This window comes from Manacus candei, unplaced genomic scaffold (genome assembly GCF_025592945.1).
Source record: "Manacus candei isolate 608988 ecotype Guabito, Panama unplaced genomic scaffold, ASM2559294v1 h1tg000071l, whole genome shotgun sequence".
NCBI classification, from domain to species: Eukaryota; Metazoa; Chordata; class Aves; order Passeriformes; family Pipridae; genus Manacus; species Manacus candei.
The window spans coordinates 407,069-423,139 of NW_026138119.1; the positions used below are offsets into that span (position 1 = coordinate 407,069).

At 56.7% G+C, this 16,071-nt stretch overlaps 2 protein-coding genes across 2 annotated transcripts in view; one reads left to right on the forward strand and one right to left on the reverse strand.

Moving 5' to 3' along the window:
• LMX1B (LIM homeobox transcription factor 1 beta) overlaps positions 1-9,271 on the reverse strand; it is a 91,243-nt gene extending 81,972 nt beyond the window's left edge. Inside the window, exons 1-2 of the mRNA XM_051807788.1 lie at positions 8,723-9,271; positions 8,223-8,409 (exon numbers count right to left, since the gene is read on the reverse strand). Coding sequence (XP_051663748.1) covers positions 8,223-8,409; positions 8,723-8,861 — 326 coding nt within the window. The 5' untranslated portion in view covers positions 8,862-9,271. The remainder of the gene's footprint in view (positions 1-8,222; positions 8,410-8,722) is intronic.
• LOC127480210 (collagen alpha-2(I) chain-like) lies at positions 9,071-13,039 on the forward strand. Its single transcript, XM_051808095.1, has 5 exons — positions 9,071-9,223; positions 9,671-9,996; positions 11,175-11,587; positions 12,179-12,867; positions 13,007-13,039. The coding sequence occupies exons 1-4, from the start codon at positions 9,071-9,073 to the stop codon at positions 12,748-12,750; spliced, it is 1,464 nt and encodes a 487-aa protein (XP_051664055.1). The 3' UTR covers positions 12,751-12,867; positions 13,007-13,039.
• Positions 13,040-16,071: the final 3,032 nt, after the last annotated feature.

Below are 16,071 nucleotides of genomic sequence, written 5' to 3' on the forward strand. Positions count from 1 at the left end.
ATTTCTTCTGCAAATTCAAGCTTGCTTTCTCTCTATCATAATACCAATCTATGACAAAAGCAACAACTGCCAAAAAAAAAAAATTGATGCAGATTATTATTCTTTGTTTGGCCTTGTTTTGGTTTTGTAATCAGTGAATGGTAATTCAGGTTACACCAAGGAATGAGCACGTGACAGCAAACTTCCCAACAGCTACCAGGAGGATTTGGTCCTCAGCATGTGCACATAAATCCCATCAGCTCTTACTGGGAGAGTGCACATGCACTCTCATACATTATACATAAAACACCGATTGCAGTAAAATCAAGAGCCAACTTCCCTCCTTTGATGAGTGAGGATGGCTGTCACTGAAGCCAACAGAACTGCACGTTCAGAAGTTCATGTCAATGTTTGCAGAAGAAAATTTTGTGCATATTAAAAAAAATATGTTTTGGAAGCAAAGCAAATGACCTCCATGATACAGGTTCTCTGTAAACCTATTTACCTGTTACAGGAGAATCACAGCACAAACCTTTATCAAGTCCCCAAGAAATGTGCTATTCCTTGTTATGTTGATATAAGGTTGGTATTTAATTGATTTGTGCCATAGCAGTTCTGCTGTACCTGTGAGGAAGATCACCGTAAAATTTCAAACCCAAGAAAATAATGAGCTGAAATTAGTCATATTAACAATTCCTTTACTGTAATACAATCTCACAAAAGTCTACTTGTTCGGTTGCCCACAGGCAAATAGTTTTTGAAAGGTGAGTAAAACCCCCTGCTCTGTGGAGTGAGGTGATGAGCCGTGCACAGGTGGGCTGGGCCAGGCTTCTGCAGTCCCAGTTCTGGCACACACTCGGTGTAACACCCCGTGGGCCTCTGTCAGTGCTGACCTCAACATTACACCCCCTCGAGACAGCAGATAGTTAATGGTGACTACAAGTACTTCATTTTAAGGATTTTGCTTCAACATAATCTGCATTAAAACTGCATAATATGCCACACACGGTGTTTCTACCTACAAGGTACATTCAGCATGCCATAAAGGGCCACGGCAGCACAACTATTCTGGGTACATGTCGGTCATATAAGAGGAGAAAACAGTTATCAGTATTTTGTTCGGTAACAACCAGGGCCTATTTTGCAAAATGGCTGCTTTGGGAGCAGCGTGTTGAGGCCGAGGGGCAGGAGCCTGCTCCATCCACCCCTGCTCCTGGCAGTGTCACTGGTGCCAGGGGCTGTCTCTGGGCTCGGCGCTTCAGCAGCCACGGCCACTGGACACAGCTGTCACAGTGTGGCCAGAGCGACGGTACGACAGCAAAGCAAGGGTAATACAGTATTTCATTTCAGTAGTAGCAGTCTAGCCAAAGTAAAACTAGGAACATAAAGTAAATGTAAGGTTAATATTTAAAAGTAAGTTAAAAAAAGAAAAACTGCCTCAATTTTATATTGAATTTGAAGAGGCGTCTAAAACCAATGAATAGTTTGCCTGAACAAGGCACTGAAGATTCAGATCTGTATTAACATGCGTGTTAGAAACACTAATATTACATTTCAAATCAAAACTCAGGCTCATTTTACCTTACGAGTATTGTGATTTTTTTTTCTCTTTTATAGTCTCTACTCTCAAACTCAGAAGTCTAGCTTGACTTTTAACATTTATTTTAAATTAGATCTGAAGCTGTTCATATATTTTTTTTACTTAGTTACTAATAGAGAAAAGCGGTCTCCTCCCTAAATGCTACCAGCACTGTTAAAGCTTCCACTGTTGCAAAATGATCTTACCTCTCTGTTACATTTTATAAAATACTGTAACTCAGAAAAGACCTCTGCTTTTTAAATAAATTCTCATATCTTTTTATCAAAAAGATCGGTTTTCATTCATAGCTTTGGCTATAGTATACCATAACTACACAGTCTGCAAGGTGGATATTTGATGAAAACTTCCTGACCACTTCATTTAGTTATTCCAGATCACCTGGAGAAAGGAAATTTCTGTTCCTAATTGCACCCACTTAACTCCAAAGTAACTCCTTTAATTCCATCGTTTGGCTGCTGAAGACTCGGCTGTTGAGGCTCACAACACATTGTTACTTATAACTAACTGTGTCCTTTGTTTCAAAAAAACGTGCAAGTTTTATGTTCTGAAACGAACAAGAAACTGTCATTTCATTATGAGTCAATCTTTGCCTAGTAACGTAATCATCCCAAATCATGCCAAAACCCCTTCCTACCACACCAAACCATCCCAGAGCAGTACCTGGTTTGTTTACTTTTACTGGAGATTGCTCTCCAAGTCACTTTACAGTTTTACTTACTTGTTTGTTTCTTACTTCACTCGAGTAATAACATGACTTATGATGTGGGAAAAAAACTGTAGGCAAAGAGAAGCATTTTTCCCTGTTTTTTCTGCAAGTCAGTCATTCACCCTCGTACACCTCTACAGAGGACACAGCAATGGCCCTTTTCCATCTTGCTGCGGTTTAAAATTCACGGCCTTTCTCTGACTCTGCATTCTATGCAACTTGTGGCATGGTCCAAGCCAGCTCAAGCAGTAGAAAATCCCTTTCTAATTTTGTCATGAAATGTTGCTGTTATATTTATACTCCACACTCTCCCCAAACTGCCACGAGCACCACGCAGCACAGGGAGCTCCATGCACACAGCATGCAGACATGGACCCTCCTGCTCTGCCTGGCAATGACAACAAACATGAAGCATTTACTGACCCCTCTCTCCCTCCAAAAGCGCCCCACTGAACCACGCCAGCCGTCCCTGGGCGCTCGGGGTGCCTGTGCGTGTCCCTGCGTGGGCCCCAGCGTGGCCGCTGGCACAGGGACTGTCGAGTGTTCCATTACAGCCAGGAGGGCCCCGGCTGCTCCTCCTGCACCGAAACCTCCCAAACCTCCCACTGGCCTCCACACCGAGCACGAGGGGGGTCAGATCTCCTCTAATCACTCCCTGTATCTGCTGCACTCGCCATTCCAGGAGGAGGCATTAAATAAAATGAAATCAATTCCTGTTACCGCAAGAAGTAGTCGATTTAGTATAAATCCAAATTTTGTCCGGAATAAAAAATAAAAATCACAGCTGTGTTAGGACAAGCACACTCCTTTTTCTCCTGAATATTTCTGCCCAGATATCTGACTAAAGGACGCAGCCTCTCCCGTTACTAAAGCTGCCCCCCCCACTTTCAGGTTCACCAGAGCGGTGAGCACTTTAGGACGTACCAGGCTTTGCAGGCTGCTCCACAACAGAGAGAAGCGAGAGGAGTGTATATTTACCACTGAAATACACTACTAACATAATTAATCTAAGAAGAGACATTATAATCCAGTTGGTTTATCATGATATATTATTGACAGTTGGAAAGGTGACGTATGCCTTTGAACTTCAAAAGTTTAGGCCAAAAAATAACAGATCTGACTTCTAAACAAAATGGAAAATATTCCTGTTTATTATAATACTCAGTGAAGAATTTTTCGCAGGATATTTCATATCTATAGGTTATTTTTTCTCAGGTTAGTAGTAAAGCATTATAAACTACACTCCTGTTAATTTAATTGCATATTGCCTACATTGCACAAAAATCCTCCCTTTGGTTTTCTGCCACGGATCAGTGCAAATCGCATCTTTTCATTGCAATTATTTTGTTCAGCGTTACCACGATTGCAGCAGAAAACCAAAATGTCTCCCCAAATTCTCAAAACACCCCCGTCCCAGCTCCCTGCCAGCACTCGGGCAGCCCAGCCCGACCCGGCGGGTGGCCGGTGCCCGGCGCTGCCGAGGTGCCGCGGGGGCCGTGCCATCCCCACCCGGGGACGGAGCCGCCGACACGGGGGACCCGCGGGGGCTCGGCCCCAGCACGGCCACTCTGCTGACGTCATCGGCTGAAATAACAGCCACATTTCCTCAACACTCCCGCTTTGGGGACTATTTCGAGGTGCCACGAAAGCCTGATCGTACAGAGGATTTTTGATGGGGCTGATGTGACTGATGGTGAAGGACTGGTGGCATTTTCAGCAAAAATGCCAGAGTATTTCAGCGACTTTTAAAAGCATTTTTAGTGAAAGACATAACTTTAATCATTACTCCATGTCCAGGGCTACTCCTGTCTCTAAGTTTCACCCGGTTTCTGTGCTGTCTCCCAGCGACCCACGCACAGGGACCAGTGCCCGTTCGGCACAAGGCGAGGGCAGCTGGAGGGACCCCCCGCTCCACATTATTCTGCCGAGCTCACGGTGCTGCACAACTGCACCCGTGAGCAGAACAGCACGGCGGGTGCTCCTCGGTTAAAAATAAACCAGGAAAACTGAAAACAAATCAAATCCTGTCGTTAGCAGATTGCAATTGAATCCGGGTAGCAGAAGGCAGCCGAATCCGGGAGCTCCGGTCCCTCCTGCACCGGGCTCCTGCCACATTCCACAGCCCGCGCTCTGCGAGAAAAATAACAGCCACGAAACCAAGAGACACTCACTGACGGGAAGCTTTTGTTGCATTTTGAATATAAAACACAACTCAACTGGGAAACATCAGCCTCAGAGTTATGCTCGTGTGAAAGCATTCCCAAAATCCGAAGAGGGGAAGATTTCCCCACAGCACCGAGGCTTCGTGGGGTTTTCTTTCCTTCCTGCGGGGGACGTGCTGCTCTGTGCTGACTGCACAGCAAAAACAAGCCCAGCCACCGACAAGAAAGAACTCAAAGAAGAACAGTACAAAAACATACCAGAAATACATGGCGGATCTTTTGTAATAGCATCCAAACATGATGCTAAAACAATGCTTGACAACATTTAAAAGAACAAAAACCTGAATGTTATCTTTTCTACCCTAAGCAAAACTTAGAATGCATTAATGAAAACTTATGAAATAGCTACTCTGAGCATTTGCTATTCGGTCCCTTCAATAAAAACCTCTTTTACAGCCTCTATTTCCAAAGCTAGAATAGGAATACAGATATTTCTATAAATTATGTGCACTGCTTACATATGAAATATGTAACCAGAAACAGTTATTTTTCATAACATATCCTTTTTCACTATCAGCAATAACTAGGACAAATTGTTACGTAAGACTGAGCAGTTGAAAGAAAAACAAACCAGAAAAGCACAATCACAAAAAAATGGAAATATACAAATGGGGAAAATTCTAGTATTTATAAATACTAATGTTTTTTAGAAGGAAGCACTGTTATGAATGGTACAATACATAAATTAATTTAAGCAAAGTGCCAAAATACAACTACTGCAAGCCTTCTATTTTTGAAAAACAAGCATTCTGAAGGTTTCAGTTTATCTGAAAAAAAAAATTCTTCAAAAAAAACACACCAGCATTAAGTGTAAGGTTCCAAATGTGCAGCAATTTGGTAAAGTTCTAACTAAAATCAAAGAGATTCTGATTGACTTGAGTTTGTGAGATCCAGCCTCCCTGGTGCCATTGTACTGCTCTGGACTTTTTCCCTTAAAAACCTTGTCATCAAATGCACCTGACCCTCAAAATTCTAAATTTTAGCAAAATAAGTACTTAAATGTATTGAATTCCTTCTTTAAAAAGAGACCAAAATACGTGCCCAACTTGTCCCACTGGTCCCACTGACATACTAACAATATTTTTGTGATAAATTACATTTATCAGGTACCTCTGAATACTTCAAACTGGGCTTGGGCCACTAATCCACCTCCCCCAGGATTTGTTCTAACATTCCAGAGTAGCTTCACACAGCCAACATTTTAATTTAAAAAAAAAAAAAAGAAAAGAAAAAAGAAAAACTGTTTTCACCCTTCCCCCTAATGTGAAATGCCCTCATCCAAGGATGGGCAGCAATCATTCCTGACCCAGGGAAAGGTGTAAGGTCTGATATCTGACCCATCAGAAGCTTGCTTTCATTAGAAAGATGAGACACCAGTTTCCCAAAGATATACACACAGTGCTTGATTATAGTCCTGGGAGTTCTGGAGAAATCTGACCTTTAAAATTGCATTATTACGTACAGAAAAATCTATTTAAAGCAAATTTCAGGAACTGAGATATTTAAGTAAACTTTATTCTCCCTCTTCTTTTTTCTTTTTTTTTCTTTTTTTCCCCCCCAGAGATCTGTAAATAAGACTCAGGATAACAAAAAGTATCTGATATTACTGATCCCTGTCTTCCTCCGTACCGATCCTATTCCATCTCACTACCCCAAGGCATGATCCCTGAGCACAGAGGCATTTCCCATCCCGGTGTTCCAGCACAGGACTGTGGCTGTGCCCCCTCGCTGGAGCTGCCTTGCACAGCTCGCTCGTGGCTTCACCCCCCCAGTCTGACGGACAAAACTGACCCTCTGCACCGCACAGCCCAGAGCCACTCGCACGGATGGACAGCTATTTTTATCTTCTAGCTACCATAAACGAATATTTCTCCAAGTTTGAAAGGGTGCACAATCTGTGTCAGCATAGTTTCACATGTTTGCTCTTTTGGGCTAATAAAATCCCAGAGAAAACAAATTCTGATTTACCGTGTCTCCCCTCCCCTTCCCTTCCCGTGAGCCGCTGCCGCTGTCAGTCCTCGGGGGCACACACAGCAGGGCACCATGTCATGTCACACTAGGTGCTGGGATTCAACAAAGGCCAACATGTTGATATCTTTTTATTGTTCAGCAGCCTGGTTACTCCGTTTCCCCCCCTCTACAATTGGACACCTTTGATAATACGGGAAGTTCTGAAGCAGTAACATTTCTATTTTCAGTCAGGAAAGTATTTTTGTTTTTACAAAGCAATAGTCTCTGATCTTGCTTTTTAGGTTGCTAAGTACGACCCTTTACTTTACAGAAACTAATGATGGGACTTGGGAGGGGACATTTCTTTGCAAATAATGTAAATATTTACATTGCCAAATAACGCTTTCTTAGGTAGCCCGAAGACTGTTCTAAATTCTTCCCTAATCAACAAAAATATCTAAGGTGTTACTACCCACAGAGGCAGAAGTTTCACTGATCTACAACTACAGCTACCACAGGCTGGTTTATTTTGTGTAGCAGTAAAAGGTAAATCCCATGGATGCGGTCCCTGCCCTGCGAGGGTGAGATGGCAGCGGCCCACGGGCGAGCTCTGGGTTATTCCATGTGCAGCGCTCGGGCCATGGAGGAATCTCCGGGAGCTGGTGAGGGCTGCGGCACGAAATAACGTGTTTTGTTGTAATTCCTAAACAGGGGGACATTTATCTGGGCCATTTATACAAGAGTTATAACCCTCACAATATTTATACTCAGCATGTCATGTTAGCATTTACTACCCGTTTCCATGGAGATGGATTTTCATGCTGTAGCTATGAAATGCACATTGTTGCCACTAAGCCACTTCAGGCCTTTCTGGAAGCCTGCTGAATGCCTGACAAAAGTTGATGCAAACCAATAGTTGTTGTTCTTTGTTTGTTGCCAGACTTCTAGCAGAGCCATATTATGTCCTAGTGATTGAAGTGCCCATGTTCGCCCCCCTCCCGGCACAAAAAGGATCCTCAATTTCGGTGACAAGCATGAAGTGGGCTTCTGCTGGGGAGGGCGGCCCGGCGCGGGGCCGGGCTCTGTCCCCGCGCGGGGCCGCGGCGCGGCGGGGGCCGCTCCCGACAGCGCCTGACATTTGGGGATAAAGCCGGAATAACAGAGAGAGCGGGCAGCGCCGGGGCCAGCGCCGAGCTCAGCTCCGGGCTCTTCCCGCTGCTGCTCCGGTCTCTCGGCCGGGCCCCGCCGCGCTCCCTCCGCGCCCGACGGCCGCTCCGCCGGGCCGGCCCGCGGCAGCGCACCGACGGCCCCGCCGAGCCCCCAGCCCCGCCGCCGGGCAGTGCCAGCGGGCGCTCCGCGGGCCGGGCGGTGCTGGGGCGGCGGCGGGACGGGGCTCGCCTCGGGCAGGAGGGATCCGCGGGGCGGCTCCGGGCGCGGCGCTGCCTGCGCAGCCCGGGCCGGGCCGCCCCACCGCCGTCCCCTCCGACGGCGCCGCAGGGTCCCAGACCGCGGCGGGCCCGGGGGCAGCGCCCTTCCCGGGTCGGACGCCGCGGCTTGGTGTCTCCGGTCCCGTCCGTGCCCGCCACGCCGCCTGCGCCGGGGTCCCCGCTCGCCGGAGCCGCCACCCCGCAGCCGTGGGCCCCGGCGCGGGGCTGCTCCGCTCCGCCGGGCTCGGCCCGATCGGGAACACGCTCGCAGCCCGCAGCGCACCCCGGGCCGGGCAGGGCTGCCCCGGCGGGACCCCCGTCACCCCCCGCGCCCTTACTGTTGGTAGTCCTGCTTGCAGTAGAGCTTGCGGTCCCGGAAGTAGCAGCTGGTGGTGAGCGCCTGCTGGCAAGCGGCGCACTGTAGGCACTCCTCGTGCCAGGAGGACTCGTTCACCCGCATCAGGAACCGGTCCGAGATGGGCCGCTGGCAGCCCTCGCAGACGGCCTGGTGCTGGCACTCCGACCCTGCAACGGCAGACGGCGGCGTCAGGCGCCGGCTCTGGCCCCGACACAGCCCCGACACAGCCCGGCCCCGGTCCCCAGCCCCGGTCCCGGGCAGCCCAGCCCGCCCGGCCCAGCCGCGCGGCGAGACCGAGCTCGACGGCTGCCGCCGGCACCGCGTCCCGCACACGCGGCGAGACAGTCCCGCGCCCGGCGCCAGTCCGGGACTGAGCGGCTACAGCCCGCATCAGCCCAGGCCCCTCGGACCGCAGCCCCGGGTACCGAGCGGAGCGCGGGGGCCGCTTTCGGCGTAGCCGAGAAGCGACCGGCAACTCACCCAGCAGCACTCCCAGCGTGGCCGGCCCCGAACGCAGGGGGTGGTCTTCCATTTTAATACCGTCCAGCATCTTGGCGCAGTCCGGCGGGCCCCGCGGGAAACACCTCTCCAAGGACTCGGGACCCGTCGCGATGTCCATGGGCGGCGGCGCGGCCCGGCGCTCTGGGCGGCGGGGCGAGGCGCTGCCGGGCGGCGGGGCCGGCTCAGCCCCGCGTCGGGCCGGGCGCGGGGACACTCTGCGGCCGGGAGGAGGGAGTCGCTTTTATTTTTATCTGGGAGACATGAGGAGCGTTTCCTGCCCGGGCTTCCAGAGACGGGGGGCAGAGGCAGGAGCCGGCGCCGCCGCCCATGGGGCCGCCCCGCTACACGGGCGCGCACATGCCGCGCACACGGCGCCGGGCAGCCGCGGTGTCACCTGCTCGCCGGCAGCGCCGGACCCACGCCCTGCGCGGCGCGGAGGGCCCTCCCGGGGCGGGCCGGGCCGGGCGGAGCGCGGGCGCGGTGGGCCGGGCGGGGCGCGGGGCTCCCGGCGCTCCCAGCCCCTGAGCCGTGCGGCGGCCCGAGGAGCCGCGCCGTTTAGAGCAGGGGCCGCCGCGGAGGAACACACCCCCCGGCGCCTCACCCCTCCTCAAACTTGCTGACATTTGAACTCCATTGGTGCGCGCCGTATCGCTGCGCCGCGGTGATCCGTCTCCTCGACGTCAAATAGTGCCCTGGCCCCGCCGGGCCCCCGCGGCCCCCGACGCGCGGCGGCGCCCGGGGCGCGGGGCGGCCGAGAGACGCGGGCAGTGCGGGCCCGGGGCGCGCCCCCGCGGGCCGGGGAGGGGGAGAACGATCTCGGCCGAGGGTGGCGGCGGAGCGGGGCCACGGCTGCTCCGCTCCCCCGTCCGCGCCCCGCGCCGCTCCCGACCCGACGGCTGCTCCTGGCTCCTGCCCTGTCCGGGGTAGGTAGCAGCGCGCGTCCAGCGCCGGGCCACGGGCAGGTGGCGGCGGGACCCTCCCTCGGGGCGCCCGGCCCCGGCGGGGACGCGGGTCTGTCCCGCGGACGGCGGCGGCGCGACCGGCCCCGGCGGGGACGCGGAGCGGGGCGCGGGGGGTTGTACCTCTGAAAGGCGGCTCCGAACCGTCGCGGCGGGGCTGCGGGCGGGAGAGCTCGAGCAGAGCAGCGGCCTGAGGGATGCGGGTGCTCCCTCGGCCGCGACCCCGCGCCCGCTCCCGCGGCAGCGCTGCCCGCTCGGGTTGGCCGCTAACGCGTTTGAGCGCGCAGGGACTCGGTGCGGAGCGCAGCGCGAGTGTTCACACACCCCGTGTGTGTGCGGGACAGCCCTGTCCGAACTCACCGTGCCGGGATTCCCTCTGAGGAAACAAAACCGACGGGAAAAGCGATCCCCACCAGCCTACCCGTGCGCACGGAGCACCGGACCCCGCGCCACCGCCTCCCTTTCGATTTTGTTTTTTTTGAGGGAGTTGTGTTTTGGATATTTTTTTTTTTTCCCTGTTTGTTTGTTTTGGGTTTTTTTTTTCTATCCGATACCGTTAAAAATCTAAATCTGAAGAAATTAAAATCCAGAAAGGATTCCGTGAGGAGATTCTTAATGTGACCCGTGATATGCCATGACCTTGCCAAAGGAAGGAGTTTATTTTGTAATGCTCCCAAAATACTGATACTTAATAAGCAGGGCAAGTGTTAACTTGAATTACTTAATGCTTCTCTTTTTGGGGTCTTAAGATAAAGCCTCTTTTTATGCCGTTTTCGTGCGCAAAAATCTCAGAAAGAAATTCGTGACTACGTTTAAGTTAAATATTTTGGAAAGGGTTTTCAGTAATAGGGCTTATTTGGTTTTTGTTCTGGAGAGTACAAATCTGAAAATCTTTGTCGCTAATGCTGAAAAAATAATATATGATTATTTAATTCTGAGATCAAGATAAAAGCTGCTAAAATTTCAAAGTTCAATCAGCGGCGAAAAAGCTGCTCGTTCACATTAATATTTTATGTTCCCTTCCTATTTTCTCTTAAGGATTCAAAGTTCTCCATCACAGAGGGCTTCCGTCAAATTATCTTCCACAGTTGCGAGGAAAATTAGAGCCCCCGTTTCCGCAGGAGTTTTCGTAAATTCTCGTTATAAAAAGAAGAACGAAAAGAAGAAAACCCAAAACCCAGCCAAAAGGCAGCTCTAAGTGGCGGGACTTGGAAGCGGAGCGGGAGTCCCTAGCCCCGCACCGCAGCAGTAATTCCGGCTTTGTTCCTGGGTTTTTACTCGCAAATATCACACCAAATTGCTTCTTGCTGTGTGTATGTACGAACACTGTGCCGAGTAAATGTTATCCCCGCTCCTGCCCTGAGAACAATTCGATGAGGTGTTATATCGGTTTATATGATGCTTTTAAAGAAAAACAAAATGCAATTAAAACACCCACGCGCAAAACCATCACAGAAATAAACCCAAACCAGACTAACGCAGCCCCACCTCCCCGCGGCTTCCTTCGAATTCTCCGTTTATTTGCAAGGCACATCTCCTTGTTTTGGGTTAATTTTGAGAGTCGAACAAGGAACGCAGCCGGTCTCAATCCTGCCCTTCCCAGACGAGGCGGGAGGAAGAAGCACCGGTTTAACGAACAGTGGCCGAACCCGCGGAGGAGCCGCCGCGCCGAACGCGCTGCAACAAATCTCCGCCGGCCTCCGGGACGAGCCTCCCGGTCCCCGCTCCTCGCCCGTCGGTCCCGCCCCGGTGCACACGCACGCGGGTAGCCGGCGCTGCGGGGAGCGCAGCGGGACCCCGGCGGTGTGCGGGACAGAACGGAGCGTGACCCGGGGGGGCGCGGGCGTCTTGGCACGAGGGCAGGGTGGCGCCGGGCGTTTTCCGCGTAAGCGTGCGGGCCCGGCGGGTACGTGTCTGTGCACTCTGGCTGCCCCACGCCCCGTTTCTGCCCAAGCGCATTCTCGGATGCCTCCACGCGGATTTTTCCCGGTACCAACGCGCGCCGCCCGCTCGGTCCGGTGCGCGCCCCGCGGTCCGGTGCGCGCCGTGCGGTCCGGCCGTGCGGCGGGGCTGCCCCGCGAGGTGCGCGGCCGGACCCGCGCGTGCGGGGGTGCCCCGGCGGGGCGGTGACGGCGCGGCCCGGCCCGGCCCGGCCCGGCCCGGCTGACCCCGCTCGGCGGGGCCGGTGCGCGGGGCTCGGGCGCAGCCTGCCCCCTGCCGGCGCGCGGCGGCACGGCCGGGGCTCGGCGGGCGCGGGGTCAGCCGGGGCGAGCGGCGGGGCCGGTGGGGAGCCGGGCAAGGGGGAGAGGGGCCGACCGGCCCGGGTGCTGCCCAGCGCGGAGACGGCGGCGCTTCCCGACCCTGGGCGGGGCGGACCGGCCCCGACTCTGCAGCACCTCGGCGGCGGGGCGAGGGGGGAGCCCCGGGGCAGCCGGAGACCACCGGCTCACTTTGTCCTGTTTTTCTCCACCCACAGCTGGACTCTGCACCTCGCTGCCCTGCGGAGCCCCGACTTTCCCCGCTCGCCAGCCGAACGGCGAAGCATCGGTGCACGGAAAAACGCTCACGGCAGGAGCACTGAGGGAGCGCCGGGGCACGGGGCCGCTGGCACGGCAGACAGCTGCCGAGGTTCGGCACCACCACAGAGGCCGGCGGGCGCCCCTCTGGCGGACTCGCTGCCGGTTGCCCGCGGAGCTCCCCATACTCCCCAGAACCGGGCGCTCCCCAGACCGGGTCTGCAGCCCGCAGCTCCGACGGAGCCTCCGGCGGCGGCACCCACCGCCCGGTGCCTCCCTGTCGCCAGGCCCCTGCCCCCGGCCGCCGTCGTACGGGGCAGTCCCACTACCTGGCCCCGCTCGCTCGGTAGCCCCGGCGGAGCGGTTCCGGCCCAGGAGGAGCCGCCGCCGGCCACGCATGGAGGCAACTGATCCAACCGACTCTCCCCGCCTCGGAAGGATGGATGTGAACGAGCTGCGAAGTGTAGTTACCAATAACAATAACAATAAATTATCGGGCTGTTGCTCAGTAGCGCAAACAAATGCTTCGTGAACCACGCGGAGCCTCCCCGTGCACCGCAGCCGCCCTACTGGGACCGGCCCGTCCACCGACCGGCTGAGCCCTAGCCCCGGGAAGGGACCCTGTTCGCCCGGCGGCCTCACGGAGCAGGTCACCGGGGCCGGCCAGAGCGGCTGATGGGGGAGGTGGAGCCGGTGGTATCCGGCAGAACGCGGTCGGAGGCCACGCCGCGTGAAAAGCGGCGAGCACCGAGCCGGTATTTTAATTAAGCAGGATCTCTTTGATACAGGCCGCCCGATGCTATCTCTGCGCTCTGTTCCCGTCACGGCAGCATTTGGGTAGGAAAATTGCTGAGAGAGGCGGATCAGGCAGAGCGCCGGGGCCGCGCCGCGAAGCCGGAAAGCCCCGGGGAGCAGCGGGTGCCGCGCGGCGCTGGGAGTCCCAGCCCCGCCACGATGCGGTGCCGCCGTGCGCCTTTTCGGGGGGCCTGGAGGAACGGGAGCCAATTTACTATGATTAAAGGCACAGGCGAGGAGGCGCCACGCATTTGCATGCGCCTTCATCTTCCCTAAATAGATTTTTGAGGGCAGCGCGGCAGACAGGCTCGGGCTTCGCTTACCCTCCGCCGGCGGAGAGCCCGGCCGGGCGGCTTCAGGGCATGGAGATCTCGAGCTCCCCGCCCGCCCGAGGGAGCCGCAGAACCTGCGCCGGCACCAGGGCCCTGCGGGGTCGCGCTGCTCCGGCGCGGAGCCGTTCCGCCGCCCGGCCCCTGCTGCGGCTCCGCACTGTCCCCGCGGCTCCCAGGGACCCGCGCACGACGCGCAGTGCCTGCGCCTGTGATGGAGGCTGCGCCTCGGCCTCACCAGGACCCCGGCTCTCGCTGCCCGCTCGCCCGGCTCTAGCAGGGCCCGTGTTACCGGCGCAGCCCTGTCCCTCACCCGCCTTGACCCGCACGGTCCAGCGGTCCGGGCAGGCGGCAGAGGCCCCGTGACAGTAGTGGCGGACACCTGGCTCAGGCCCGGCTCGGTCCGAACAGAAGTGCTCTCGCTCCGGTCGCTCACCGTCCCGGGGCTCCCGGGGACAGGGACACGACGGGGCGAGCGGGCCGAGCCCTGTCTGGCAGCAGCGTGTCGCGCACATGTGCCCCCGCGGCGACCGATGCCAGGTGCGAGGCTGGGGGCAGAGTTTACCGCCAGCCTCTGACGGCTCCGCGGGTTTCCCAGCATGGGTGCTGGGGGGGGTGGGAGGTGGTGTCTTTTCCCAGTTCAGGGCAAATACCTTCGTTTCACTGGGAAATTTAACCTCTCCTTGGAGCTGGATCCATTATACGGGTTTAATATCCGCTCTTTTACAGCTCAGTGTTGTAAAAGGCAGCAGCCAGGTCTGTGAACTCTGACATGTGCACCAGCGGGGGGGTGCGGGGGGGACAGGACCTGCCGGTGCGGGGCACGCCTGCGAGCGCAGCCTTTCATCTGCGGTGCCTCTGCACCAGCCCCGCCGGCCGGAGCGGGACGGGGGCGGCTGCGGCCCCCAGCCGTGAGGCCCGCAAGAGCCCTCGGGGCCCCCGCCGAGGTCGCGGGGTTCGGCAGCCCCCGAGGTGCCCCCGGGGGTCTGGCAGGGCCCCACCGCTCCCGGGGAGCGGACTGGGCCGGCGCGGCAGAGGCCGTGCCCGCATCGGTGGCCTCCCCCGCGCCACCACACGGCAGGTGCCCAAGCAGCGCGGGCAGAGGCCGGGAGCCCGAGTGAGCGGGTCCGGGCGCTGCTTGTCCCGGGGCTGTCGCTGCCGGCGGGACGCGCTCCCGCAGAGACCAGCTCGGCAGAGCCGCGATTCCCGCGCTGGTGTGAGCGGTGCGGTGCGACGGAGGGACGGGAAAGGACGCGGCCACCCCGACTTTCCGCTTTTTCTTTCGAGAATTGTCAGGTGCGTGGAGCAACCCGGGAGGGGGTACTGGGCCAGGGCTGTCCGCGGGAAACGGCGAGCGCACAGCGCCGGGCGGGCGGCGCCGCGAAACGGGCGGGAACCAGCTCCGCCGGTGCGGCGGCCGCGCCATCCCGGCACCCGCGGGACCCGCCGCTCCCCGAGCAGCATCTCCTGCTCCCGGGGCGGGCGGGCTGCCCGTGCCAAGTTGCACTGGAGGCCGTCGGGCCGGGGCGGCGGCAGGAGCGCCCGGCTGGCGGGGGCGGCGGGTCCTCTAGCCGGGTGGAAGCGGGTTCCCGTCAGAGGGGCCAGCTCCTCGGAGGCGGAGGGAGCTGGCCGCTCCTCTGCTTTTCCGAGGCGCTGCGGAATCATTTTCTTAGGTTTAATCGAGGTACTTAAATACAACTCGATTTTGCGGGGGGGGGGGAAATTAAAACAACGAGAAATTGTTTCCTCCTGGTGCTGGGAGGCCTCTCCGTTATGACTAACGTGCCGAGAGGACCGCGGGCCGCGGCCGCCCTGACCCCTCTCTCCACCCCACCGGGGCCTCCCAGAGCCCCGCGTGGGTCCGGTGTGGCGCGTGGGCCAGGCAGGACCGTGCAGACACCGCTTCGCCGTCGCGCCCTCCGCTCGCCCACGCAGGGCCGGCTTCTTGAAGAGAGACATGAAAAACAACGTGTTTGGGAGGAAGAGAAGAGAGGAGAGGGCTCTGCCTGCAGACGGCGTCGCTCTTACGTAAGATACGAACAGCAGGAGCTGCAGTCGGGGGTGACGGCGTTGCAGTGGCTGCTGGGGCTCTCCGAAGCTGCCTTTGTCAGTACAGAACGATCACGTAAAATGGGAAATATCAGAAGCCGCGCGAATATGCAGCGCTGCCCCGAGCGGAGAGCTCCGCTCTGGTTTGTATTAGCGATTATTGCGCTGTCATTGAGGAATGCAGGGGTGGAAGGATTTGCTTTGGAACTCCAAGTACACGCGGTACAAGAGAGAAGCGAAACGCTGCAGCTTGCGTGGCGCACGGAAAGCAGGATAACGCTGAACAACCCCCAAGAAAGGCTGAGGGGGAGCCGGGGGAGGCCGCCCCGCTTCTCCCACCCCACTTTACCAGTCGACTCGTCCCGAGGGCTGCTCCTGCCTCGTTCCCTCAGACTCTCCTGCTCCCCAGTACCACGCGCCTGGTAGCTTGTCATGCCGAGCGGTGTGTGATGCAATTCCCAGCATGGGATTCCTCACCTGCTGCCAGCTGATCGCTCGAGAGATGCACGCTAGGCTGCAGGCTCTCCTGGCAGCGTTTCCTTGTCCTCTCGCCTTTTCTTGCATGTCTGCCTTATCTGACATGTTGGGTGCTGGCAAGGCAAAACCTGAAGCAGCCCTTGGAAGGGTCCGGGAAGGGAGGGCTCCCATCGCCCCGCACCCGCTGCCCCCGCTGCTGCCCG